At 37.8% G+C, this 26627-nt stretch overlaps 4 protein-coding genes across 6 annotated transcripts in view; 2 read left to right on the forward strand and 2 right to left on the reverse strand.

The window, feature by feature from the left end:
• The first annotated feature begins 1111 nt into the window (after positions 1–1111).
• LOC144639330 (putative skeletal organic matrix protein 5) lies at positions 1112–21237 on the forward strand. Of its 2 annotated transcripts, XM_078498650.1 has the most exons (5): positions 13582–13596; positions 17169–17402; positions 19684–19747; positions 19836–19971; positions 20569–21237. In XM_078498650.1, the coding sequence occupies exons 2-5, from the start codon at positions 17342–17344 to the stop codon at positions 21091–21093; spliced, it is 786 nt and encodes a 261-aa protein (XP_078354776.1). In that variant the 5' UTR covers positions 13582–13596; positions 17169–17341; the 3' UTR covers positions 21094–21237. The 2 variants fall into 2 exon arrangements, with proteins under 2 accessions (XP_078354777.1, XP_078354776.1); XM_078498651.1 differs by lacking the exons at positions 13582–13596; positions 17169–17402 and adding an exon at positions 1112–1250.
• LOC144639342 (uncharacterized) lies at positions 1252–11752 on the reverse strand. The gene is made up of 7 exons (XM_078498667.1): positions 11579–11752; positions 9930–10035; positions 9522–9607; positions 6479–6577; positions 4549–4593; positions 3098–3187; positions 1252–1598 (listed from the first exon to the last, which is right to left on the reverse strand). The coding sequence occupies exons 1-7, from the start codon at positions 11654–11656 to the stop codon at positions 1560–1562; spliced, it is 543 nt and encodes a 180-aa protein (XP_078354793.1). The 5' UTR covers positions 11657–11752; the 3' UTR covers positions 1252–1559.
• On the reverse strand, positions 13053–16597 carry LOC144639336 (uncharacterized). The gene is made up of 6 exons (XM_078498659.1): positions 16193–16597; positions 15589–15700; positions 14908–14993; positions 14528–14626; positions 13779–13823; positions 13053–13681 (listed from the first exon to the last, which is right to left on the reverse strand). Exons 1-6 carry the CDS (start codon positions 16271–16273, stop codon positions 13484–13486), a joined length of 621 nt encoding a protein of 206 aa, XP_078354785.1. The 5' UTR covers positions 16274–16597; the 3' UTR covers positions 13053–13483.
• A 1790-nt stretch (positions 21238–23027) lies between the features above and the next one.
• The window catches only part of LOC144639311 (inactive pancreatic lipase-related protein 1-like), a 210974-nt gene continuing 207374 nt past the window's right edge, over positions 23028–26627 (forward strand). For both annotated transcript variants that reach the window (XM_078498623.1, XM_078498622.1), the window contains exons 1-4: positions 23028–23144; positions 24246–24476; positions 24802–25098; positions 25581–25766. In XM_078498623.1, coding sequence (XP_078354749.1) covers positions 23087–23144; positions 24246–24476; positions 24802–25098; positions 25581–25766 — 772 coding nt within the window. In that variant the 5' untranslated portion in view covers positions 23028–23086. The remainder of the gene's footprint in view (positions 23145–24245; positions 24477–24801; positions 25099–25580; positions 25767–26627) is intronic.

The raw sequence follows: 26627 nt of genomic DNA on the forward strand, positions 1-26627 counted from the left end.
TGTGTAGGAGTATATTTAGCCCAAAAGCTATCAACATGTAAATATTGTATTATCAAGTAGTGATGGTTATTTTGATTTTGCTTTTTCACCAAATAGAAGCGTCAGCCAAAAGTCGAAGATAAACCGACAGCTTAGTCAAGTATGAAGTCGTTTATAATAAATCACGTAAATGTCACCGTTTTGTCCGTTATCGGACATCAAACAGAAGTTCGTGACGTTTGCCCAGTCTGCCCAGGGCCAGGACTAACGCTTGCAAGCGCTTCTGGTCATTGAAATCCAAGATGGCGCCTAACCCGGAAATAGCGGCCATCTTGGATTACAGAACACCGACATACAGGCAGTCCTGACAGTGTTAAAAGCATTCTTGTCCCCAGAGGCGCCTGCTCCTCTTAGTCGGCCGAGCCTGGGAAACGAGGAACAAGTGGCTCTGGGGACATGGTTTGATTGGCTAGATTTTTAACAAAGAGAATTTAAAATCTAGCCAATCAAATTTTAAATCGTTTTAAAAACCCTTTGTTGTAAGGGATTGGGTACCAGGACAGTCTCCTTCGGGCGGTCATGCAACACTTCTATTTGGGTGTTGTGTAAATAACGGCTGCAAACTCAAAACGACTAAGCCCCAGAAGTCGAAGAAGAAAGGGCATGAAACAAAAGAGACTTCAGCACACTTGGATTGCGAATGATTGCGAAGATGTATTGCAGGTATTAGCATAGCAGCTCTAGTAATATAAGCTTAAGGGTATTTTCGTGACCTGTGAAAGGCCTTTTGTACTTCCCGCGAATGGTGAAATGGCTTTCTTTTTCTCGTAAAACGTAATTAATGTGACCGTAATGGATTGCGTTACCAGTGCATGACCGTGACTGCGATCGTCATTCTGGGCCCCAGGTCACTTTACTCCGACACGTAATTTAACACCTTTTATCTTAGTTTCGTAAAATGGCTACATTTTTTTGTGTGTAGACTGTTCACATTCCCCTATTTTTCCGTGAAGTCGTAGAGATCGATCGTTCAGTCCGACCATGGTCCGACGGGCCGCCATCTTGGTTTACGAACGCGAGCGAAAACTGGGGAGAGTGCAAAAATCCGTGGGTGGCGGGGCGGGATTTTCGCTCGCGTTCGTAGACCAAGATGGCGGCCCGTCGGACTGACAGTTATTTGTTTTTTTTTTCTCTCGAAGGGCAGCGAGCCATTCCTATCAGACGTTGAGAGAGCCGACCCAAAAGGACAAAAGAGGAAAGATCAACAACAGGTTCAAAAATTGAATTTGCTTTTAATTTTGCCATTCTACTGTCTGTACATATGCATCCGCATTTTCTTTTAAGGTCACGGATTGGCTGCTTTGCAGGTCATTGGCATACACTGTCTTCATAAATCCTCTTACAACTATAGTCTTAAAAGGTTAACGTTTAATAATGCACTAATATGCGAAGTCTAGAAAATGATATTTTAAAAAAACAGGAACAATAACAAAGGTAAAAATATCCCAGTATACAACTTGTAGCACAATAACAACAGCATGTTGGTTAACAGCTAGCTGTCCTTGGCTTCACATGTGACTTCAAGGAAACTTAGCATATGCAGGCCCAGACACATGAATCTGTAAACAACAAACAAAAAATATTTATAAGTCATGATATTTCTATCATTTATACCTTCTTTACACAAATTAGTTTCTGGTACAGCAAAAAAGGGTTGCAAAACTTCTTCAGTTCATGCCATGAATCAGAACAACCCTCTCCTAGGGGTGGGGACTGAAAACCTTACCCTATACTAGACCATGCATGTTGAACTGAATTTGCAGCCCTATTCTAGACTAACCAAACACCCCTATCCTATCCCAAAAAAAAAAAAGGTTAAGTCTGTGTCCGAGCCAAGTGGCCCATACAGCCAGAGCTTATCCCGGGTTCCGTAGCATTAAGCGACTGAGAGTATTGCTACTCCCCCCTGGATGGGATGCTAGTCCATCCCAGGGATTACCCCCCAGCAGAATATTCGCCAGTACCCATTTATACACCTGGGTGGAGAGAGGCACTGTGAGAGTAAAGTGTCTTGCCCAAGAACACAACGCAGCGCCCCGGTCAGGACTTGAACCCGGGCCGTTCGACTCGGAGTCGAGCGCGCTAACCATTAGGCCACTGCGCCTCCCCTATCCTATCCCAAACTTGGTTTTATTTAGAGCTGTATGGTTGTGGGAGGTGCGGTGGCCTAATGGTTAGTGCGCTGTACTCCAGATTTAAACGGTCTGGGTTCAAGCCCTGGCCAGGGTTATTGCATTGTGTTCTTAGACAAGACACTTTACTCCCGGGGGGGGGGGGGGGTACTCCATATAACGGCCTATACGGGGAGGCTCCGCCCGAAAGGGGTACCTTTTTCAGGCTTCAGGTATATAAAAGGGTAGCGATTTCACAAGTTTAGGTATATGAAAGGGTATGAAAATCCGTCATTTAGGTTTTTTAAACGGCCTGTAATTAAAATATTTCGAACAGACCCACTTTATGGCTGTATTATTTTAATTTATTAAGCGCTTCATAAAAATGACAAGAAAACGTCCTGTTCTAAGGCTATGTCACGTCTTTTAGGTATATGAAAGGGGTACCTTTTTTCAGTAAAAGGTATACGAAAGAGGTACAATTTCTGTCAAAATGGTATATAAAAGGGTAAGGGGTAAGAGCTTGGGGCGGAGCCTCCCCGTATAAAACTTTTTTGAGTGCCCCCCCCCCCCCGGGACTTTACTCTCACTGTGCCTCTCTTCACTCAGGTGTATACTAAAGAATTAGTTATTGGGGTAACCTGACAGAATGCTGGAGAGTAACCTGACTGGATGACGCATGTTTTAAAGCACCTTATCATTTCACACCCTGCACTTCTTGGTCCAGAGTAGTTGCTAAGCAAAAATTTGACTTTTCATATAATGCAGCACAACTATCATCAAAACATTGTGCCCTACATAGCTCTCTTTAGGCGGCCCCCTTAAAGTAATGATTAAGTCAACATCTGCCATTAATCAACTTAGTGCATTAACCAACATCAGGGGGGGGGGGCTATTTCCTTGTAGCCATATAATGCCCTGTCACTTATAAAAAAAAGTCTGGTTACCATGGTATCAGACGGAAAGCCAGCTGAGGCTCCAGAAGGGTCTTCACGAAGGGCCTCAATGTACGAGAAAACCACAATGATGAAATAGATCTAATAAATAAACAATAAGAAAAACATGAATAGTAAAACCATAAATTTGCTGCACAGGCCCTGTTAAACATATAAGATTACACAATAGGCAACAAATGACATCCCTGGGTTTCAATAACATTTTTCATAAACACCCTGTGACTTCCAAAAAGGGTGTAAGGGCCAATTTTCCCTAGGGCAGAGGGGGGAGGGAGCAGTCTGGGGCTTGCTTCCCCAGAAAAATGTGAAATCTAGAAACTCGGAAATGTAATTTCTAGCATTTTTGGCATCAAAAAGAGTGCTGTTGCTGATTATTTTTACAGACCCACCACAGAACAGGTTTTTCTAAACAAACCCTTTTAATTTTATAGATGCACTAATCTTATACTAGTAATAGCTCTCACTATAAAGCTGCCCCCGCCTTTTTATAATTTGTTTTACAGCAATAATCTAGGATTAGTGGAGTCTTTTGTTGTCATGACATTGTTTGCTGCGGAATTTCTTATTGTGTGACACCGTTGCATCCTAAAAATATTAATTCACAAGTTCAAGTCGAATATATTACCTAACACGCGGAAATATTAACCTAGCGGAAATACACACAACACATTATTCGTGGTGACAACACGCAAGCTTATTTCCTGGCTTATAACATTCAAGATTAACTTTAATACTAATAATAATTTCCAGGCCAAAAAGCCTAAAAATTCCGCGAGTAACAAAATATGGCACAGTTCAAAGATTCAAGAAAACAATTTTTGATTCTTATTCAACCCACTCTTTGGATCAAATAATCTGACAGTTTGCGAAACGAATTACCTTGTATTACATTTTTGTTTATTACTCGTATACGATACAAACCCCCGAAAGCAAACGTTGACGCTCGAACCAGCTCTTGGAACACACGTAGCCAAGAACACGAAACAATTTGCTCGAAATCTTTCGACGTATTACTAACAACCGCTTCAAATATCACTTAAAGCAGAGAAACCGCTCGAACAAATCTGTGAACACGCGTAAACCAAAACCGGAAAACGAAAATGCTGCTAGAAGATGGCGAAGCTCGAAGGTGACGAAACGCGACCTCGTGGTTGCAAGTACCCAACACCACCGTGCGCTCTTGCTAAAATATTACCCGTCACGACCGTGCGCACTTAGTTTTGTCAAATCGAGAACGCTTCGCCCATTACAAACACATTTCTTACTTTTTCAACAAATATTCTTTGTCCTTGTATGTATACACCTGGGGACTCCTAGGGTGCCTCCTCGGGTTTTGGCCTCTGGGCCAAAACCCTGCGGGGGCAATAAATGGTAACCAGCTTTAATTTAAACCCTGCAAATATGACCAGTTAAAATTAATTATTGGATAATTTAGAACTTACTGATAAGATCCATCCAAGGATTGTTCCAAAAAAGATGTATGCAACCTACAAAGCAAAGCATAGTTAGTTTATGTCTGGGCTTTCATAATTGAATGCCTTGGTGCAAAAGGATTTTGGCTAAAAATGAACATTGCCAAAAGAACTCCAAATTTCGTGTGCGGGTTTGTCTACATGCGTTCAACATTCTACTGTATTTGTTTTCGCTGGCTTCTGTTTCTTTACTAAGAAATGACGTATGCAAATAACTTGGTCTTTTCAGCCGGTGTCTAAAGGAATTCCATTGTTTAAGTGCAACAATGGCACTCCAAACGACGCTGACTGGACATGGTTTTTTTGCAACGTTATTTTGCGAAAAAAGAAGCAAAGTCCAGTGGAAATAAAACAGGACAATGTTTTGCAGACATATAAAATCAAAGGCTCTTCGAGCAACCTCATGGTAATTTGGTAATTCGATGAAGTGCCGACCTTCGCATTTTTTTTTTCTAAATAAGTGTCCAACAAAGTAATGCAATCTCATTTCTTTTGCGTTCGAATGTTTATTTTTCCACATGAGTTGCGTCATTGATGGTTCCTGCTCTCACGTGTCGTAGCGCTATTCAGTTTTCACCACAAAAATATTTACCGGTTAGTGTATTACCTTTGAACCCTTTTAGCATTAAGTAAATTTGTTTTGTAAATATCTGTACTTTTCTGTCAGCACGTATAGCGTTATTTTTGAGCAGCGGATAGAATTTGAGAGAAAGATACGCCCGAGCACTTCGTGTTTCTGCTCGACTCAAAAAGATGAAAAACAGATGACGTGACACGAGGTGACGTGACGCGACACAAAAACGTGCTGTGGATGTGGTGTTAACTACAACACGTCACATGGTGAGCATTATAATTTTTTAACCGTAACTACATGTAACTCATAGCTGCTATCAGTAATGTCACAATTTCACTTAATTTGCCTTTCAATGTTTTCTTGCGTGAATGGGTCATTGATAGTTTTTCTTCTTCACTGAAATAAGCGTTCAATAATGTGCCTTTGAATGTTTTATTTTTCCATGGGAATTGTGTCATTGATGGTTCGTGCTCTCAGGCTTCGTAGCGCGAATTCTATTTCATCACAAAAATATTTAAGTGTAACCTTTGATCCTTTTAAGCATTAAGCACTTTTTAAGCATTAAGCACTTTTCTGTCAGCACGTATATATAGCGTTATTTTGAGCAGCGAATAAAACTTGAGAGAAAGATGCGCGTTTCTGCACGACTCAAAAAGATGAAAAACGGATGACGTGACACAAAGACAATGTCACGCGAAACAAAATCGTGCAGCATGAATGTTGTGTTTACTAAAACGCGTCATATGGTAAGGGTTACTGCATCTAGCTTCTAGCTTCTAGCAGTAATGTCACAATCTCACTTCATTTGCGTTTGAATGTTTTCTTACGTGAATGGGTCATTGATAGTGTATGCTCTACGGCTTCGTAGAGCGAATTCTATTCTCTTTTATCACCAGAGGATAAGTGTAATTTATCCTCTTTCGATTTGTTTTGTGAAAGTTCAACCTTTGTTTCCTGAAAGAGTCATACCCTGGGAACGAGGCTGTAGGATAATTTGTTTTTGATTGACAAGTGCTGAATGGCGTTTTAAAGAACCTTTCTGTCAGCACGTTCACGGTTAAATGCATGAATTAATTGCGGTTTAATATCAGAATGGAGTGAACGAGTGACGGAAACACGTCACTTCAAGTTCGCGAATCATCACTACACCTCATTACCATTCGGTAAAAACCAACATGTGAAATTTTGAGCTGTTTCTGGGATGTTTATTTTGAGTCAAAAATCACAATGGCCCTTTTTCCACCGAGCCCTTCAGCTGATGTTAAAATGTTCCATCTAAAAGTTATTTAATAGCAAGCAGTACATGTGGTTCAACACAAAACTTACTCCATTCCAGATGGCAAACATGAAAATGGTCACTCCAAAAGTATAAACAATCTCAAACAAGCTCCACAACACCCAGGGAAAGGCCAAAAATCTGTTCCTCTGAAAAATAGATAAATAAATTATTACCGATAAATTAATAAATAACTAAATTTAAACCACTTGCTGGATCCCATGGGAGGGTTTTTCTTTTTAAATTGCAACTATGATATAAAGGATTACAACATCTTCTCTCAGTTCTACAGTGAAATGCTCTCATGGTGGTCGGAGTTTCGTGATTCCTTTGCCTCTCAACGAGATTGGCAAAATATTATTTGGAATAATAAGGAAATTCGTATTGAAAAAAGACCAGTCTTCTACAAAAAGTATTTTGAGGCGGGCGTGATTCGTATCCAAGACCTACATTTTGATTCAAATATAAACGATGCACTAAGCCACTGGTCAGACAAGATAACCAATATTAGTTATTTGCAATGGGCTGGCCTTCGCCATTCTATACCGCCCTTTTTAAAGAATATTATTTCCTGTCCATCTTTAGCTCCTCCATCCTTCTTTATTGACGATAACATCTTTGACGTCAAAAAAAAGAAATCAAAAGACTATTACTCACTTCTTGTTCGCAAAATAGCACAATTTCCTAATATCATAAACAAACTGCAGAACGATTTTAACTTTTCTATCGATCAGCTGAGACAAATCTTTAGTCTGCCACACTCTGTTGTACTTGAATCTTATGTAAAAGGATTTCAATTCAAAGTGCTCAACTCTATTCTATACACTAATTCAAAATTACACAAAATAGGCTTTAAAACAGACGACCTATGTTCATTTTGCAAGGCAGAACCGGAAACCTTGTACCACCTTCTTTATCAATGCTCCTTTGTTAAACGGTTCTGGAGTGAGTTTCAAGGTTACTGGCACCAAATCTCAAATCAGCAGGTTCATCTTTCCCTCCAAGATATTTTATTTGGAATATTATCCAAACCATGCCCTTTACTCAACTTACTGAACTATTTTATAATCATTGGTAAACTACTTATATGGGACTGCAGAAGATGCCAAATTCAACCCACAATTCAAGGATTTCGTACTAAAATTGCCATTAAATATGAAACGGAAAGTAAGATCAAAAAGAAAGATTATTTTAAAAAAAAATGGGTACTAATCCCAAATTAATTTATATGTCATTTCCTTTTTTGTTAGTCATGTAGATGGCATCATTATTATTTGAACTATTTGAACAGCATGACAACTGTAACTGTCTTTTTTTTTCCTCTTTCTTCTTTTTTAGATATTGAATAATAAATTTTGTGAGCAATGTAATCGCGTTTGTATCTTTCATGGTAATAATCTATAAGTAAATAATTTCGGTTCTGTTAGTTAATATATAAGTGTGTTCGTCATCATCGTATTTTGTAGAGTTGTTATTGTAAGCTAACTATATATTTATCAATGATCGTAAGTTATTTGTAGGTAATTTATTCTTCTGTAAGTAACTTTAATGTAAGCAGCGTATATCATTAATTGTACCTTTTTTTTGTTAGTAATTATTCTAGTCTTGTAGTATTAATTTTGTCAGTACGTTAACGGTTATAATGGACTATGTTGACGCGCTTCATGTGAATTGTCGATACTGTTAGTTATTTTAGTATGTTTTGTAATTGTTGTGTCATATGCTGAATAAAATTAAAAAAAAAAAAGAAAAAAAAACAAAACTAAATTTATCAAATTATATAATATAATTAATTAAAAAAAAAAGAAAGAAAGAATACGTTCAATTACTAATTAAACAGAAGACAAGCAAGTACTTGAAGCAAGCTAGATATTTCTAATCAAATATACGCGCCGCCACACACATACAGATTGATTTTACCCCAGGCGGGGGGGGGGGTACTCCGGCTTGTAAATGACGGGGATGATCGAAGGGTTTTTTTGGTTTAAAATTTTCGATTCCAAGATTTTTTTGGGTTGGAAAATTTGGCAAGTATTTTTGTGGGTGACTTGATTTAAATAGGGGATTTTGGGGGTATTAAAAACGAACTAAAGTGCCTTGGCGCGGCCTTGCCGTATTTATGATATGATGAATAAACAAACAAGAAGCGTTCAATTTTTATGGTTTTCTTTGTGTTATATATATTATTGCCCCTCCAGGCAATTTAGGGGTAATTTGACAATGGATTTCGGGGGGGGGGGGGTAGGCCTTTCTCGATTATGCTAGCATTTTTTTCGGCATTTTTTGGGAAAACGAGCATTTTTTTCGTTTTTTCTTCAAAAAAGAATTGCTAGCATTTTCTGTCATTTTTCATGACTGTGATCCAGATTTTCAGCACTCAGAACTCAAAAGGATAAATAATCCTAAAGTTTCACAATTTTGATTACACAATTTGATTGTTTTCTGTCTGTTTCGACTGTTTGTGCGCTGTGTTACTTGTGTGTGTGTTTTTATTTTATTTTTTTATTTAAAAAAAAATAAGAATTTTTTTACAGTATATATATATTTGTATTTTTTATTTTATAAACAAACAATTATTAGGTATCACCTGTTGTTGATATGAGCATATAATGTGAGAGTTTTTACGTTTTGTTTGAAATAAAACAAGGCATTTTTGGAATTCAAGTGGCATTTTTAAAGGAAATCAGGCAATATTTTAGCATTTTTTTGGCTTTTTGCGAGAATTTCTAGTAGCATTAAATGCCAGTTTTACTAGCATAATCGAGAAAGGCCTAGGGGGGGGGGGTCATTTTTGTTCCAGGGATTTTTTTTGGGTAATGTTGGAAGACTTAGGGATTTTTTTGGGTCCTGAGTTTTGCACTCTCCATTCGATCATCCCCGTCATTTACAAGCTGGAGTACCCCCCCCCCCTGGGGATTTTACCAATGCCACAAAAAAATGTTACTTTTAACCTGAAGTTCAAAGAGCTTGGTGTAGATTGAAGGAAACATTTCCTTTAGTTGAAAGATGGTTTTTTAATTCTCTCCACCTTTTTGCATGAAAAGGCATATGACATATATTGTGAGGGAAATAAGATGCCAGTTCATGGCTTACCAAAGCATAGGATGCCAGCAGTGACAAATTCACCAACAGTGCAATTGCTCCAAAACCAATACCTGCATAGCTCAACTTGATCACAACTTGGAAAAAAGATAAAAACAGCTTTGTCAGTAACATATAGAATAGAATAGAATAGAATAGGGGCGCTTACAAGAATGGGGCGCTTATTGGAATTAAATCAAATCACTACAGTATTTCTATTGAAAAATTGTATGCAATGTTGCAAAATTTTTCTCAATACTTCCAAGTTCCTGCCATCTAAGGAATCCTCCTTCTTCCCGTCACTTCTTAAGTCTCTCGTACCCTTCCTACCCCTAATATGCTAGGGCTCCCCCCCCCTGTCTTGCTTTGTCACCTCTTTAAGAGGATTCCCTTGCAAATGTTCATATTTTTTGAGAATACCATCAAAGTAGCTGTCCTTCACAGGCAAGTCCTTGTCGCTGTCCCTGGCATCAGTAAGAACTTTGTAGGAATTATATCCTGCATATATACCATATGCTGATCCAAGCTGTTAAATTAAAAGGAGGTAATAGATAGTCAAAGAAATGGCACACTTTCCAAAAATATGTCACAGTGAATTCAAACCATTGTGAGAAACAAAAACTCCATGCAAAATGAGTAAATGAAGATACTTTCCCCAAAGTCTCAGAGTTTTGACAAAAAAAAAGCATTGGGAACGTCAGGTCATGTTTAGCGAAATAGCCTATGCTCTGGGATCGGGATGTGTTTGAAACTTATTCAGAATACTTTGGACTTGATGGTATTGTCTTTGGAAATCCTGGCACTCTCAGGATAAAAATCTCACGCCTTTGACCCAGAAAAAGTTGGCAGGTATACCATAGCAGGAGAGGGGGAGGGGATGTGACCCCAGGCACATATGTGGGAACATGACACATGATAACTGACGTTTGCTGCCAATTTCTAGCACAAACACAGCAGAAGGGGAAAGAAGAGGGATTAAGACTTTACTTTTTAGAGTAGGTTAATATATTATTGCCACAGTTGAATTTTCACTTCTGAACTTTCTTAAAACAATAAATATAAAACTACTTATAATATGGAAGCGTTAATATAAACTGAACGTCCGGCAATGCTGCATAGTTACTAAAACATGTAAAAAAATTATTACAGTAAAGAATTAAACCGGAAAATTTTAAGTCTTGCTATCCGAAACGTGATACGATATTGACGTGGTTGCGTGATCATGATTGCGTAAATTCAGTGCCTGGTGTCAATGATGTGCAAGACGAAACCAAGCTTGGGCACGAATTTTACTAAATGTGGTTCCAAAACCCATCAGCGTAACAAGAAAACAATAAAACATGTAGTTTGGGGTTTGCTGTCAACAAAATTCTTCACAAGATACGATTTAAAGCTTGTATTTGTACAATGTGTACACACTATGTAAGCTTACATTTATGGAAATCATTCACAGATCTATGTAAAGAAAACAACACTCGTTCTCAACTGAGAGAAGCTAACAAGGCGGAGGATAAAATCTAAACATCAGAGTATCTTTAACTATATAAAATGATATTCAATGGTGTGTTATGGTGGATTACGTATATTTTGAAGGATCAGTCAGTGCGATTTCGAACACCGCATTTAGCGCACGTGTTGAAATGGCCTCCGCGAAGCGCCGATTGTCCATTTTCCATTAATTTCCAAATTAAACAAAAAGTGAAAACCATATGAATTATCGAAAGGTAATTTTCCTTTCACTTTTCGTTTCGGTTTGGCACCTTTTTACGAAAATGCTTACACGAGCTTGCAAGCGGATCGCCTAGACAAGCAAACATTCCATGAATCAAATTTCAAACAGATCGGGATTTCAAACCTTCGTAATTCGATGGCTTTGTAAAAATCCCCTACGGTTCTTGAACGGCTGGAGTATCACGAATGAATCCACAATGAAATTAACTTGTCTGAGGTTTGCTAAGGAACAGTAGCTGAAAGCTGAAGAACACAGCTGTATTCTCTGAAAGCCATAAGCTTATTTGACTTATTGAACGCACGACATTCACGCAAATTTATTTAGGAATAACACTTACCAATCCGAAGATACCAATGAGAAGAATGCCTGTTCGCAAGTCACAGCCACAGCAACAGGTTCGGACCAAAACCGCCATGGTTTATACCTTGAAGTTATCGCCCGGACGTGCAAAGTACAGAAGACGCGTTTTGTCTCGGGTAACGTAAATCCTGGGTTAAGATGTAAATTTATGCGCTTTCTATGACGTCTGCAGCCGCATTTAGCAACGGGTCACTTGCCACACTTCTGAATATGAACCAATCAGATTGCGTGTTACATTGCACATATTTGCTTAGTCACGCTCGTACAACAGAGTCTGGAGACTGGTTCGGGCATGTTATCTGTACTGTTGTAGCTGTACTGTTGTAGCGTTATCAACTACGCCGTAACAATAGTGGTATATTGTTAGAAAGACCTCGGCTGAAAACGAAAAGGACTTTGGGAGATCGCGCGTTTTTGATAGCTGCCCCATTCTTATGGAACAGTCTTCCTCTGCCAATAAGACAGGAAACATCCATCGAGCCTTTTAAACGTTCTGTTAAAACATATTTATTTAGAAAGGCTTTTAGTTAGATTTGTTATTCATTTGATTTAATATTGTGATTCTTAAATTTTATTATTTACTACCTTTCACTATTACTCTGGAAATTTTAATATGTAAATATTGTAATTTTAAATTCATTTTTACTGTGTAACTTTTTTAATTTAGTTTAATAATAATTATTGTAATGCACTTTTGAATATTTTTATAGAAAAAGCGCAATACAAGTATTAAATTTATTATTATTATTATTATTATTATTATTATTATTATTATTATTATTATTATTATTATTATTATTATTATTATTATTATTATTATTATTATTATTAGCCGAGAGGGAGAGCAGGGATGGCGCAGTGGTGAGAGCGCTGGCCTTTCGTCCTTGCTCCGGTTTTCTTCCGGGTGTCCGGTTTTCCTTCCTTCAAAAAAATTACACTTCCATGAGCCCGGCTCCTGACTCTTCCAAATTCCAATTTGAGCGGAATACACAGCCTCACATGCTTACAACTTGAAATACTATCGTCTGAATAAGAGTCAGTTGTTTTATTTATTTTTAAGAGAAGTAATTTTAATCTGATAGTCAAACTCTTTATTTCTCATTTTGTCAATAATGAAGCTTTCAAAATAAATAAAAAATAGAAAAGTCCCGGCCCTATCGCCACCCAGGGACAAGGAACTAATAAGCAGAAAAAATCAAGGTCAATGGCCGTTTTCACACTAGAAGACGGACAAACCGTCTAGACGGACAAGTTGTCTGACGATTTGTTCGTCTAGTGTGAATTTAAGACAGCTTTTAGACGACTTGTCCGTCTAGACGACCAAGTCGTCTGTGAAAAATCGTCTTCCCAGACGGCCAAATCGACGGACAAATTCAGACGACGTACGTCCCAATTCGTGTCTGTCCCTTTTTCACTCTAAGACGACTTGTCTGTCTCCAGACGATTTGTCCGTCTCTGGTGTGAAAACGGCCAATGTGTTTAGCACCGCTGTGCTACGGATATGGTTTAACTATCACGATAGCAATCTAGAAATTCCCCGTGATGTTTTTTTTTGTATTAAATTTTTTATTAATCACTCCAAAAAAGGCTTTTTTTGGTGAATACTACTCAACGCTGCTTTCACTTGAATCAAAGTAGTTTGATCCGCTAGGTGAGCGGTCACACACGATACAAGTATTAAACTTCAACAATCCATATAAAATTCCATATGTTTTTAGGCTTTCTGTTCTGCAGGCTAAACAAAACTATGGCTCTACTCCAAACTCAATTCAGTGGTGGCTATCAGTCATTCACATCTTTTTGAGATTACCAATTACGCCCGTCCTCTATTTACATCTGGCTTTTTTCCAGAGCACCTTGTACGATATGATTCATTCCCTCATCAAGAACGAAACTTTATTGCATTTCCACGTTGCGCGTTGCCATGCCAACAGGACAACTTAAAGTATTGTTCTGGGGAACTCAAACGCTGCTGGTTGCTAATCAATATGGCGGGTGAGTCCATTGAAATATCGTTCTTGAGTTCTTCATTTTCTTTTATTTCTTGGATGAGAGAGAAAACAACAATAAAACAGCCAATCTAAAAATGAAAGAAAACAGTTAAATAAAAAAGTTAAATAGAAAAGCCAATACTTATTTAAAGCAATAAGGAAAAAGATAAAAAAATGGACACCTACCGCAAGAACGATATCGACCAGAAGAATGACTCCAACAGGAGGCACCTGTTAAAAAAATAATTATAATAATAAAAAAAAGTCAATGAAAGATAAATAAATAACAATAATTAATTCCATGGACACCCGGGAAGGGGAAGGGGGTACTTAAAAATATTGTATACAGTCCAAACTCTTAGCCTTTTATACATGACAGACTAGGTAACCCTTTCATAAGATGGAGCATCTATTTTTAAAACTTTCCACATGATCATGAATAGCCCGTTAAATACTTAGATTTATACCATGCCATAGAAAATACAGCCAATCAGAATACAGGAAAGCCGTTGTATATTCGACGGTATTCAACCCAACCTTCCCATCGTGCGCTGCGATCTTATTCTCGATGAAATTTAGTGAGCGTATTTTCTATGGCATGGTATAAAATAGTTACACAACACTTTCTCGTGGTATACTATGGAATATCCCACTTGTCACTTGTATTTTCTTCGTATACACACTCGCCTAAAGGCTCGTGTGTATACCGAGAAAATACAAGTGACTCGTGGGATATTCCATAGTATACCACTCGAAAGCGTTGCATAACTAGTATAGATCAACCGTTTGGTGGTCCTGTTTAAGGACAAGAGGCGAGGAGTTTCCCGTCTTCTCAAATAATTTACCCTCGTTTTTTGTTTTCACTCCCCGTTCTTGCTGCTTTCCAAGTAATTGACAGCCTTCGGAATATATAGCCTATTTTATCTATTACTTACTTTTTCCCACACAATGAAAACGAATGTTGTAACACCGCCAAGATGGGCAAACATCAAAAATCGCCAAATGACCCAAGACCAGAGTACACAAGGCTTTAACTGAAAGCGAAAAAAAAAGGAAAAAACAACGTCCAAATTACTTTCCTTATGTCGAGGTTAGAAATTAGTCAAATAATGCCATGATGAAACTTAGCATGTCATAGTATGTAGCCTAAGTATAAGAACTTAATTGAACATGATCATGAAAAATCTGGTGTTTTACACATAACATGTATATACTAATTTTTGAGGAAATATATTGCTAGTATTTCAAGAATAAGGATGCCTCCATATATCTAAATACCCATATACCCCAAAAAGTGATAGCATTTTGTAAATACCTGGCACGCTCCACACACTAGGATCATTGCCATGACAACGTCTGCTGCAAAGAATCCAATGCCTGAATATGAAACTTGTATGGCTTCTGAAAGAAAACATAGTTGGGTTTAGGTAAAAATTGACTTACATGAGCTATTATAGAAAAACGGATCCTACCAATCAGTTTGCACTGCATGCGAACCTTTTAATATCTCAGATATATTTCCATCATTCTTTTTATTATTAAGGCGCCTAATAATGGGCAGGGGGGTAGGGGGTATTGAAGAAGGGCTTATTTCGGTTTCCAGAATCTTTAAGTTTCGTTTTGTCTGGTATACTGTGTCTGAAAATATTTTGCTACATTTGTGCGTACAAATACTTACTTTTATACGAAACGTTTAGTTCTTAAATCAAAGTTTTTTTTTTCCGACATGCGTTGTCTTGTCATGTTTGTCACCGCAGTTTGTTTTTTATTTTTATTGGAGTCTCTTAGCATTCTCTAAGAACGTAAAATAAAATTAAAAACTTTTTAATAGCGAGATTATGACTACATAAAAAGCGCATAGGCTAATATTCGAAACGGCTTATTCTCGGAATCGAAGGATTTATGCGTAAGATGTTCGGGCTTATTTTTTGGGGAAGCGAGGACGGGGGGAGGGGGGCTATTCTCAATGGGGTGTGGGGTATTCTACAGCTCTTACCGTCTGTCAAATTATTTCGAATTCGAAAACCATCGCCAGTATCTGTTTCCAGTTCGTGTTTGACAGCTTTGATGGCTTGAGCGAATGTCAAGATATTCACTGCAGCTAAAGCCTGAGACACAAAGTCAGTTATCTGTACGTTATAAACCACCGTTTTGCACGACCAGTTGTGTAATACTTTTTTGTACAAAATAAAGCTCTTTTTCGTGCCCATGACTTACTAATTGGAAGCATTTTATTGCAAATGGTCGGTTAATTACTGACCTGGTTCGATTTTAATTTATGGTATTATTTGCTACTCAATACATGACCGTTATGACCTGAAGGGTAAAAGCAATGGCAATTTTAAACCATATATATTGACTGAAATAAGGACCCATTGTTAAAACAACTAAAAAGGAATCGATTTGTTAGCGTTACTTTTTAAAAGAAACTCAAAATCCTCGAAAACTTTTCCCCACACGTTTAGGGAAGAAACTGGAAAAACATTTCGATCCTCAAACACGGCAACAATATAAAACCTTGATATGCTAAAGTTTTTCTTACGTGCTTTCAAATAGTTTTTAAAAGTCAGTAAGCTTCGATAAAAATTTTTTTAACTTACCATAGAAAGTGTAGCGATAAAATAAGTGCCCATTTGCAAATCAAAGCAGAAAAACCTTCGAATCAAACACGTCCGCGCCATCTTAACTGATTTTACTAACGGGGTAAAAAATCAATTACCTTTTAAAGAGCCCCCTTAAGTATTGGCTATAAATTCGTTAACCGAAGATTATATGCCACAGAACGCGAGCACAATACAGGATTTCTATATTCCGTGCAGCGCTTAACCATTACAGGAATGATCTGAAAAGATTAATTCTCCTTAGTGGTTTAGGATAACTTACTTTAACGTTGGTTCTAAGAATTAAGTTGTAGATCAAGACGATGACATTTTGTTGATCAATTTCTTTTTCTCGTCAGCAATTTGCTTGACAATTTGTTAATAGTGTTAGGAGAAATAAGATATTGATATCAACCATGATGGTTTTAACCTAAGAGTTGGATTATTACAGCGACAGATAATTGATTCATTAAGGAAAACTATACAAGTGTCAATATTGCAGTTAAGGGTAAAGTGCTATCGGTCACGATAGGGGGACCAAAGATCTCGGTAAAGCTTTCCAAGAACATTTTTCTTTCTTTGCGTTTTGTGAAGCGTCCTCGTTCTGTAGGCTACCGTTTTTTTCCGAGGTTCGTTATGGCTGTATGCCATTAGCGAAATTGTTTACTGATGATTTTTACCTTGCAGTATATTTGAAAAGCCTAAATTGGCTATGTGACGCAGAACAGATATAAAAAAAAATACTAAAACATACTTAAATTTCTAGTGTGTTTTTTTTTTAATTATATAAAAAAAAACATAATAATTTGTCAACGGATAAATTTAACTTTCGTGCGGATCGTTAAACTTTGTGTCAGTCTTGCTATATTGAAGTGTCAGTTAACTGTTTGTAGAAGTCTAAATTGCCTCTTTCTCAGTCACCTGTACAAATAAGAATGACATTTTGAAGTGAGCGTCCTTAAAATGTTTTTTTAAGGCTAAAGTTTACGTGCCAATTGACCATGCTTCCAACAGCAACCTTTTAAACTGTTTATACAGCTGGATAAAAACCCTTAAGCCGTTTGCATATCACAGTGAAAAGCGAAACCGACCTCCTTGCTTGTCAGAGCACACTATAGCGTCGACACGAATGTGACATCTTGCGGCGCAATGCATCACGAAAGAGTTTTCACCGTCATTGCAGCTTTACTAGCTTTTTGCCCATGCATTGGTAAGTTAGTACTTTAGTTTTCATTAAGCTTCCTTTTTTTAAATTTTGAGACTGTTTAGTTGGAACTTGCACATTATGAGGTAGACATTTAGTAAATGAAATCCCTTAGAGGGGCACTTCGATCGGGATGATTTACCGCATTTGTGGTAAAAAAGTTACTAACATTGTGACTTAGGGCGCGTTCGTTTGGGAATATTCTGCAAGAAGAATGTATTACGGAAAACATTCCGGTAGGAAGAGCAGCCAACGAACGCTAATATGTACTTATTGACTGAGTGGGAGGGCCGGACGGGAAAATATTTGGCTCGAGGTCAGGACGTACGGACCGAGCGCAGCGAGGTCCGTGCGTCCGACCGAGAGCCAAATATTTCCCGTCCGGCCCGACCTAACTCAGTCAATAAGCATTTATCATATGACCACTGAATTTTTGTTTTTCTTTCGTGGATGAGTTCGTGGATGCAGACGCGGCAGCCCGTTTCGCGCGCATTTTGAAAAGCCAATGGTAGCTCGTAATTTGTTTGGGAAGCCAGTAAAGTGCATGAACTGCGATGTGCGTACAAAGTGAACTCTGTTAAAATTGTCAACGAAATCTCCGAGCTTAGCTCCATCAAGAAGATTAAATCCGCATAAATTCCTCGCACATGATTGCAGTTAGTAGAAATCAAAGGAAACGTTATGAAGGACTACAACAAAGAATGCACGACGTGGCAGTCGTGCCGTCCTCAGCGAAGACTGAATTCTCCTGATTGAACAACTTAGCGACGTTCTCTGAGCTGAAATCACAATTGGTTGAACGAGAGGAAAAACCAACAAGAAGGATGGATGAAAACAACAAATCGAAACACAAAGACTGGAAGGGGATTGGTACTGGCGGTCAGGATTGCTCGCTCCGTTTCCTTTCGGCTCAAGTTGTTTGTTACCACGGATCGGAGTATTCATGAACGTCTGCTGTTGCTGCTAGTCCTGAATTCGTTAGTTCCTCGACGATGTTGAGCTCTGCTTACAGTTGATGTCCGAATTGTGCAAGGGCTCGTGAAAACAAGCGGGAAACGTGTCAATGAGGTAGTGTAACAGACTCGCATGTTGTTGTGAAAAATACGCAGCAGAAGAGAATTGAGACTCGCATGCATTTTTTCTTTCATGTTTATCATGACTACAAACCAGGATACGTCTTTGTCCGATTTGACGAATTCGATTATTGTTGCGGTCAGGAGTATCATCATTTGCCAGGTAACACGTTTGTTAATTTCTGCGCCGTAAAAAATCCTCAGAAGTAAAGATAACAGGGACATTCAGCAGAAAAATCAACATCGTCATCGAATCAAAGCGTGGAATCATTTGGTCCAATGGCATCCCGGCAGTAGCGGGGCCGTACGCCTTCTAGTGGGGCCGTACGGCTTTTCCGGCCCGCAGAGCGAGGCGTACGGCCCTCATACGGGACTTTTTTCATATGGTTCCAAGGAATGCGCGCGGGTCCGTACGGGTCATAGATAACACGCATTTTTCCAATTAAATATTCTTATTCCGGATTGATCCCAAACGAACGCGCCCTAAGTACCTTTGCTCATACACGAAATACGCCTAGAACAAAAAGATGGAGATAAAGTGAATTTTTTAAGTGAGATTTTTCCCGCGATTTTTCCAAGTAAGAACGGCTTTCGTGCGCTAGTATAAGAGAAATAGGAAGAGACAATAAAGTGAGAGTAGTTGATATCTTTTTTTAAGAAGTACAGCATTATACATTTTTGCATTGAATAGAAACACAGAAAAAAATCCGAACTCCAGATGGGATTATCGCGATCGAATTCCATCTGGAGCTTGGATTTTTTTCCGAGTTTCTATTCAATGCAAAAAATTATCATGCAGTAAATTATGTAAAGTAAATATTGGCTTTTCACTTTTCGAAGTCAACCTTATAATATTGTCTCTTTAACTAAAGAAAACCACTTTCAGAAATTACTTTTTATAACAAAAATGAACTACATCTTTGAACATAACGAATTGTCTTTATTACTTTTTGCTTAATATATTTTTGATAACTAAGGAATTATTTATTCAAGTTGTTAATTTCTTTTCTCGTGTTCAGATGGAAAAATTATACGTTTCTGCGTCAATTTGTAGAAGATTATTCTTCAAGAAGATTTTTTGGATATCTTTTTTTTAAAATATTGTAAAGCGTTTGTAATGTCAAGGAAAAAGAGCTGTAAAAATGCGTTGTTATTATAACGACAGTATCACTTACTTATTTAACAGCCTTTTTCCCATCTATTTTTTTTTTTAGATTCGTATGCCTGCTGTGGGCAATGCGGTCCAACTTCTTGCAAAGAGATTTATGACCAGTACAAGTAAGTAATGGAAAAAAAATGAAAAATGCTTCAACCTGTCAACAGATCAGACCAATGTTTTAATGTTTTGTTTCTATTGATTTTGAAGGCCAAACGAAAACAAGGCATACATGCTCCAGATGGATTCTGGGAAGCTTCCTATTTACTGTAACATGAATGGCGCAGGCCTTGGCGACTGTGGAGGTGGGGGATGGACGCTGGTCATGAAGACTGACGGCGCTAAGGTATTTGAAATGCTAATTAATATTTTTTCTGAAGGTAGATTTGATGTAATTCGACTTTATTGACATTGGGACCCCTGAGGGTAGAAAAAGAGTACTTTTATAAGGTTAGTTAAACAAGCATTTGAAAATTTGTTCTTGCGAAAAATGAAGATCGATCCAGATTCAAAATTCCAACAACAAGATGTATTAAAGTACGTTGAAAAATAGAACAATTTAGTTGGCATCTATTAGTTGTCAGGGTTCTTTCTGTGGCATAACAATGTCAAAATCACATAAAGGAGCATGATAAGCACTTTTAATGGCAGAAAAAACAACACAGAAATCATAGGAAAGCAAAAAGAAGTACATATGGTCAAAAATAGAAAATATTTGAGCTGCGACTGGCCGCGCTGTATCGAGTTAAAAAAAACTGTGGCTTGGTAGCTAGAATTGTGAACAATAACCCTTTAAACATCTTCCCTTTAATGAAGTAAATTGTTTTTTATGTTTAAATAGCTGCAGCGACATTGAAAACAGAAAAGAGTGCATTCGGCTATAAATCAAAGTTTTTCAATGGTTCTTTCCAAGAATTTATCGATTTTTAACTGTATCTTGCAGAAAACGTTTCATTACGATTCACCCTATTGGACCAATAAGAAGGAATATGGAATCCCTGAAGGCGAGACAGGTTTGGACAATGAAGAGACCAAGCTACCAACCTACTGGAACACACCCTTCACTAAGATCTGCCTCGGAATGAAGTTCCCAGGAAAAGGAACCGATTTCATTGTTATTGACAAGAAGGCTAGCTCGCTGTATGCCCTGATTGCCGATGGCAAGTACCGGCCCACCTCACTCGGTCGTGACATGTGGAAGGCGCTGATTGGTTCAGCTGCTAATCTGCAACCCAATTGCAACAGGGAAGGTTTTAATGCAGTGAGTGATAAGGCCGATATATATTCCAGAGCAAGAATTGGTATCGCGTCCAATAATGAAAACGAATGCGTGTCCTGTGACTCGAGGATCGGGTTTGGTACAGGAGGACATCCCGACGACTCCGTCACCTGTGGAAACGTGGCTCAACCCACACATAGTCACCCAGGCACATTCGTAAAGGCAATGGGATACATCTTGGTTAAATAAGAAAAACTGAACTAAGGTTAAGGTTAAATTAGAAACTGGGCACAAAGCTTAGCATAAAGAAAGATTGTATGAAGTGAGGTAGATGTGTAGGTAAATAACAAAATAAAATGGGTAAAATAAAGTGGATTTAAGTTCACTGACGAATTACTTTTGCTTTGATTTATTGCATTTTATGAACCTTTCGTACTTATTGTATTGTCTTTTTTTCCCTCCTTGTCCATTACAGAAGTAGCGTTGCGTGAAGACCAGATTGACTTAAAAAAAATCACTTTTTTGGATAACAAATCTTCATTACAATTGCAATCCCTCTTGTTCGATTCCCTATCTCGAAGTTTGTTTGACATTCACCCTTCCGTGAACTGTAAATATTTAAAAAAAACATTGCAAAGGAGGGTTACCGGGTTACACGAAAAGTGAATATATCTTCTCTTTTTTTAACTGTTTCTATAATGTAGATTTTATTCAAAGCCCTGTTCCTATCTGCGTTTAAAAACAGAGCAAAACTATCTCTTGCCTTTTGGAAGGCAACTGCATTTCGCATATAAAGGACTAGCAATCCAACTGATCTTGGGTTATTGTAAAAGAGGGACTGAAAGGATAGAATGGGAACTGAGATTTGGACAAATTTTCACTGGGAAAATGTGATTTAGATCACTGGGACCGGGAATCACGAACATAAAAGCAATAAAACTGGGAACGGAATTGGGAAAACTTTGGGAAACAATTGGCTGGACCCTCTTGTAGCTGGAATAATTCCTTTATCAATTGCTGTGATTCCCGCTGGGTATTTGCGCAACTGAATATCACAAAACAAAAGCTTCAGAAAATTGGCCATGGATCGGAAGCAATTGTCATAATTTGTGAAGCGTGCTCGTACGCGCGTACGGATTGGCGTTGGGAAACTGTATCCTGGATCAACTTTCAAATGCGTTCAAGATTATGCCATGAATAATGGTTCTGTGTTACGCAAAACTTTCAGTATGTTGTAAACAAGTTTCAATAAGCTTGGATTTAACATCCTCGACATCTTCGACACAAATATTAGTTCAGGTCTGGTTGATTGCTTTGTTACCCGCGAATTGCGAAACGACTTCCAAGGAATAATTTCAAAAGTTCATTCAAGGTTATACCAAAGTTTTTGTTGTAGTTTCTAAACATCTTCAATATTAGTTCAGTATGATCAATTGCTTAGTTACCAACAATTGCAAAACTACTGTCAAAAGCAGTTTCGTAATTTTTAAAAGTCATTCAAGGTTATCCGCCTTTCAATAACTCCCTTAAAATAACATTTTTGGCGTAAACATTAGCCCAATTCTCAACAATAGCTTTCCTCCTGGTAATTACAAAACCACTTCTAAGGGGCAGTTTCATAATTTTAAAAGTGTGTTCAAGGTTATCGAGTAGATTACTGTTTCTGATCAATTAGTTTGTTCCCGCGTTAACAGAACGTAATTCTTGAATATTAGACTTAATTATTATTATTAATAATGGACGGGTTTTTTGCATGAAAAAAAAATATATTTACAAATCGTTTTCTCCTTAGAGTGTTTCGTGACTCTGACTTGTCTGTTTGTCACGAGAGAGATAAAACAGAAGTGTTTCATTGTCTACTATTTAATTGTATCTGATGGTTAAATCAAGCTTCTCACTATTAAAATGACAACCAATTGTGTGAAGAAGTCCACAGATCTCCTTCCAAGTCAACTGACCAAACAAGATGGTAACATTAGAACACAAAAACGTTTTCAAAACCTCCTTTCACGATCACACATTGCGTGATCAGTAAAACATGTTTCTACAGCAACCGCTTTAATCCTTTATACAGCTGGACTGGACTAAGGAACTGGAACAATAGACCTAAAGATGCTTTGTGCCTTACTAAATATATAAAAAAAACGCTCTCGTTGTGCATTTTCATCTTAGCCAGAGTTAAAATAAGACGATAGCATTCAAACTATATCTCAAGAACAAGAACAGTGTGATACCTCGTGCAATGCATCAGAGGACAGCTGCAACCTTCATAGCATTTTTGCTAGTTTCGTTTTCACTGGGTAAGTTCCGAATTCATTTTTAATTAGCTTCTTTCATTATAACACTTTATTACCATCGTAAAACTAGACTCACACGCGATTTCTTCAGTGATATCAGAGTGGCAAAATTTCTGAAACTACCTTATTATAGGAAATTAACGCGTCATGAAATTAACGCGAATTTCAAACATTCGCGTTAATTTAAGTCGCGTTAATTTTTGTTAACGTTAATTTCCGCACCGTTAATTAAGTGGAGCGTTAATTTCCATGACGTTTATTTCCATTTTTTTGGCTCCAATTTTTCGTTACAGTCCAGATGTTCTTAATTCTATGAAAAAGCATTATTTTATCTGCCACTATCATTGATACTGCGAAGAACGCTCAAAGTGGAAAAAGTACCATGAACACTGTTTTTCGTTTAAGATTATACGCCTACAAGTGTTGAAATAAACTTGTTCCTGTTGTGTACGTCGCGTTAATTTCCTTCATTTTGAAATGTTACCCCCTCTTTCGCGTTAACTTCCTTTATTGGGAAGTAATTTTTCCTTCAATTCGCGTTAATTTAAGTCGCGTTAATTTCAAATGCTTTAATTAACACGAGCGTTAATTTCCTATAATAAGGTAACTTGTACCATCAGTGCTTTGTTTAATCCAGGCCTTATATAAAACGATTCATTTTAAATGTTTCTCCACAATCATTCGGACTTTGACACCAAAAAGTCAATCTTCTGTTGATAAATGGGCCTTCCTTTAGTTGACTGAGACAGACTGTTGTTGCGCGATAGAATATTATAGTGACAATTCAGTTAGAAAAACTTAAAAAGAAAGTATGGTCGTAACAACTGGCTAAAATGCTCGACACTTTCATTTTATTTCTTAAGATTTTTTCTCGTGAAGAAAAACGTTTTTCTCGTTATACATGCATTGCTCTTTAATCCATTTAAAATTTAGTAATGTACGTTTCTTTTCATTCGAATTTAATAAGATTACACATTTAATCTAGTTCGTTTTGTACAAGCGTTTTCGCGGGATGTTCTTTTTACAAAAAAAACTATTAACTTACGTTATGAGGATCATTGATAGATGTAAACCTTTTTCCTAATCCGTGCTTTATTATTTCAGCAAAGGAAGTCTGCTATACCAAATATGGATGCTTCAATGACAATCCACCCTTTGACGACCCCTCGGTTCCTCTACCCCAGCCCCCCTCGGCTATTGGGATAACTTACAAGCACTTCACTCGAGCTCACTCTGCAACACCGCGGATCATAGATGATTCTGACGTCACAAAATTGAAAGTCTCTGGCTATGATGATGCTAAAACCACTATTATTATTGTCCATGGGTTTAATGGTAAGTAATACATATTTACAAACTTGTTGCTTCAAAGAGTAATCATTATGATCTAAAGGAGAAAGTCAGAATGCATATTATGTCGGAAATTAGTTAAAAGCTTTGAGATTTTTCGGGTTTTTGTCTTGAATTCCTACAACAGTCTTTCTCAAAATAGCCCTCTTCTAGTGTAGCAGCACTCGTAAGCTTGTAATTCTACTGGTCCACTAATGTAGGACCGTGTAGCAGTTGCTATTGATTTGAGGACTACAACGGCAGACATTGTTCTTATTTCGCACCCTGCATTTAATTGAATTTAAATGTAATTCATTATATTAATTTCTAGAACACTCACGTGCACCCTGGTTGGACATGATGAAAGACAAGTTGTTAAAACGCGACGATTTCAACATAATCATCGTTGATTGGTCGATCGGCGCAAAAGCCCCTTATGAACAGGCAGCAGGAAATACCCATATGGTGGGGGCTCAGATGGCAGAACTGATAAGGTTCCTAGTCAGCAGCACTAACGCGACTTACGAGTCATTCTATTTTGTGGGATTTGGTCTTGGCGCTCATGTCGCTGGGTTTGCCGGGAAGAAAATTGTGAAACTTGAAGGAACAACACTTGGACGAATAACAGGTATGAACAGAAGTGCACAACATCACGTATATGACCCTTTGGTCAAATATATATTTATATTTCATGTTAGAAGCCACTTAGTATCACTTACAAATGCCGAGAGGTTAATTTCTCGTACGCGTTACAACATCCCTATAGTAAAACTTATTCCCCATCAAAAAATGCACAGTTACGCAAGTGTAAAATCATGTTGATCGAAATTGGGACACAGATGACTTGTGACGCATGTAGCTATCTTCTGAAGCCGCATTTTACAGCTCCAGTAGTATCAAAGACAGATTACTAAAAAACAATTGGCTTTCTGGGTGGAAAAGGCTTTGGGAAGGAAACGAGCCCAGCCTGACACAATCCAAAGGGTCCAACTCACTTGTCTGCCAGCAACCGCCCGACATATCGGCATGGTTGGAAGTCTTATAGACTTCTGGCAGGCTCATCGTTTTAGGAAAATAAGTCTGAACAGTCTGATATGTCTTTTATTTTAGGATTGGATCCATCAGGCAAGTATTTTGAGGCCGCGCATCCTGACGCTAGGCTGGACTCGAGTGATGCGCAATTTGTTGACGTCATACACTCAGACTCAGAAGACAATGGTTTAGAGCAACCATTGGGACATATCGATTTTTATCCCAACGGAGGCGAGGAACAGAAAGGGTGTGGCGTGTTGGGTGGTAGGAACACTTATGTTGTGTTTGTTTATCTAAAGGAGGAGGGGGGAGGGGGAGATTTAATAACTATAGGATGTTTTTCATGTGTTTTGGCACTATTCGTTCATTTTCTTTTTAAGTTTTCTGGTTGCAGAAGAAGGTTCCGTAATATTTAATGGAGCTTTTAACGTATTTTTCTAAAACCATTATGAAGGGAAAAGGGATGGAAGATTACTTGTGATAAAACAAAAAAGCAAAAACGAACAGCTGTATTTAATAATCAATAAAAGAACAACAAAATAAACTGCCATCAACCCAAGGTGCTTTTCCGTGTAGATAGTCTATTTAGTAGTAGCGTGTAGTATTTTATTACGGATTTCATCCTCATCCATTGTTACAAATATTTCACTTAAAGGGACCGTGTCGTGGATTTTGGCCAAACTTAGGCATAGGAAATAACCATCAAATTTGTTTAAATATAAAAAATAACCTCTTGAAAAAACAGTAAAGGAATATTTAAATAACACACCAAATGCAAAAGAAGGTACTGATGGCCAAGATTGAAACGGATTTCGATATGGGTTTTTGAAATATGGTCCGGCGGAACAGTTTTCAAAGTTAATCTTCCACCCCTTATATTATATTAACAAATGAAACCTTTAGTCAAACCCATATCTTTCCTTTGCTTTAATAAGAAACCGATTGAAAGCAATTGAAATTGTGACGTGTAGGGTGTTTTATTTCAGTCGGTAATAACAATTGGTTCATGCTTGCTTTAGCGTGCGTTATCGCGATATGGTACATAAGGGGCGTTTGGAGAGCACGAAAGAAGCATTAGAGTCTAGCTTATTTTGTGCTCTCCAAACCTCCCGCTGCACCATTACT

Source organism: Oculina patagonica, chromosome 14 (genome assembly GCF_052425735.1).
Source record: "Oculina patagonica isolate OP01 chromosome 14, crgOcupat, whole genome shotgun sequence".
Taxonomy (NCBI): domain Eukaryota; kingdom Metazoa; phylum Cnidaria; class Anthozoa; order Scleractinia; family Oculinidae; genus Oculina; species Oculina patagonica.

Bases quoted from the DNA above. Each gene is read 5' to 3' on its own strand.
- LOC144639342 (XM_078498667.1), bottom strand. From the start codon at position 11,656: ATGGCGGTTTTGGTCCGAACCTGTTGCTGTGGCTGTGACTTGCGAACA. The intron at 10,036-11,578 runs GTAAGTGTTATT...TTAATTTAACAG, and splicing joins TCATTGGTATCTTCGGATTG to CTTGGATCAGCATATGGTAT. The intron at 4,594-6,478 runs GTAAGTTTTGTG...TTTGCTTTGTAG, and splicing joins TGTTTGCCATCTGGAATGGA to GTTGCATACATCTTTTTTGG.
- LOC144639330 (XM_078498650.1), top strand. From the start codon at position 17,342: ATGCATCACGAAAGAGTTTTCACCGTCATTGCAGCTTTACTAGCTTTT. The intron at 17,403-19,683 runs GTAAGTTAGTAC...TTTTTTTTTTAG, and splicing joins AGCTTTTTGCCCATGCATTG to ATTCGTATGCCTGCTGTGGG. The intron at 19,972-20,568 runs GTATTTGAAATG...TGTATCTTGCAG, and splicing joins TGAAGACTGACGGCGCTAAG to AAAACGTTTCATTACGATTC.
- LOC144639336 (XM_078498659.1), bottom strand. From the start codon at position 16,273: ATGGCGCGGACGTGTTTGATTCGAAGGTTTTTCTGCTTTGATTTGCAA. The intron at 15,701-16,192 runs GTAAGTTAAAAA...TTTGTGTCTCAG, and splicing joins TTATCGCTACACTTTCTATG to GCTTTAGCTGCAGTGAATAT. The intron at 13,824-14,527 runs GTAAGTAATAGA...TTTTTTTAACAG, and splicing joins TTTTCATTGTGTGGGAAAAA to GTGCCTCCTGTTGGAGTCAT.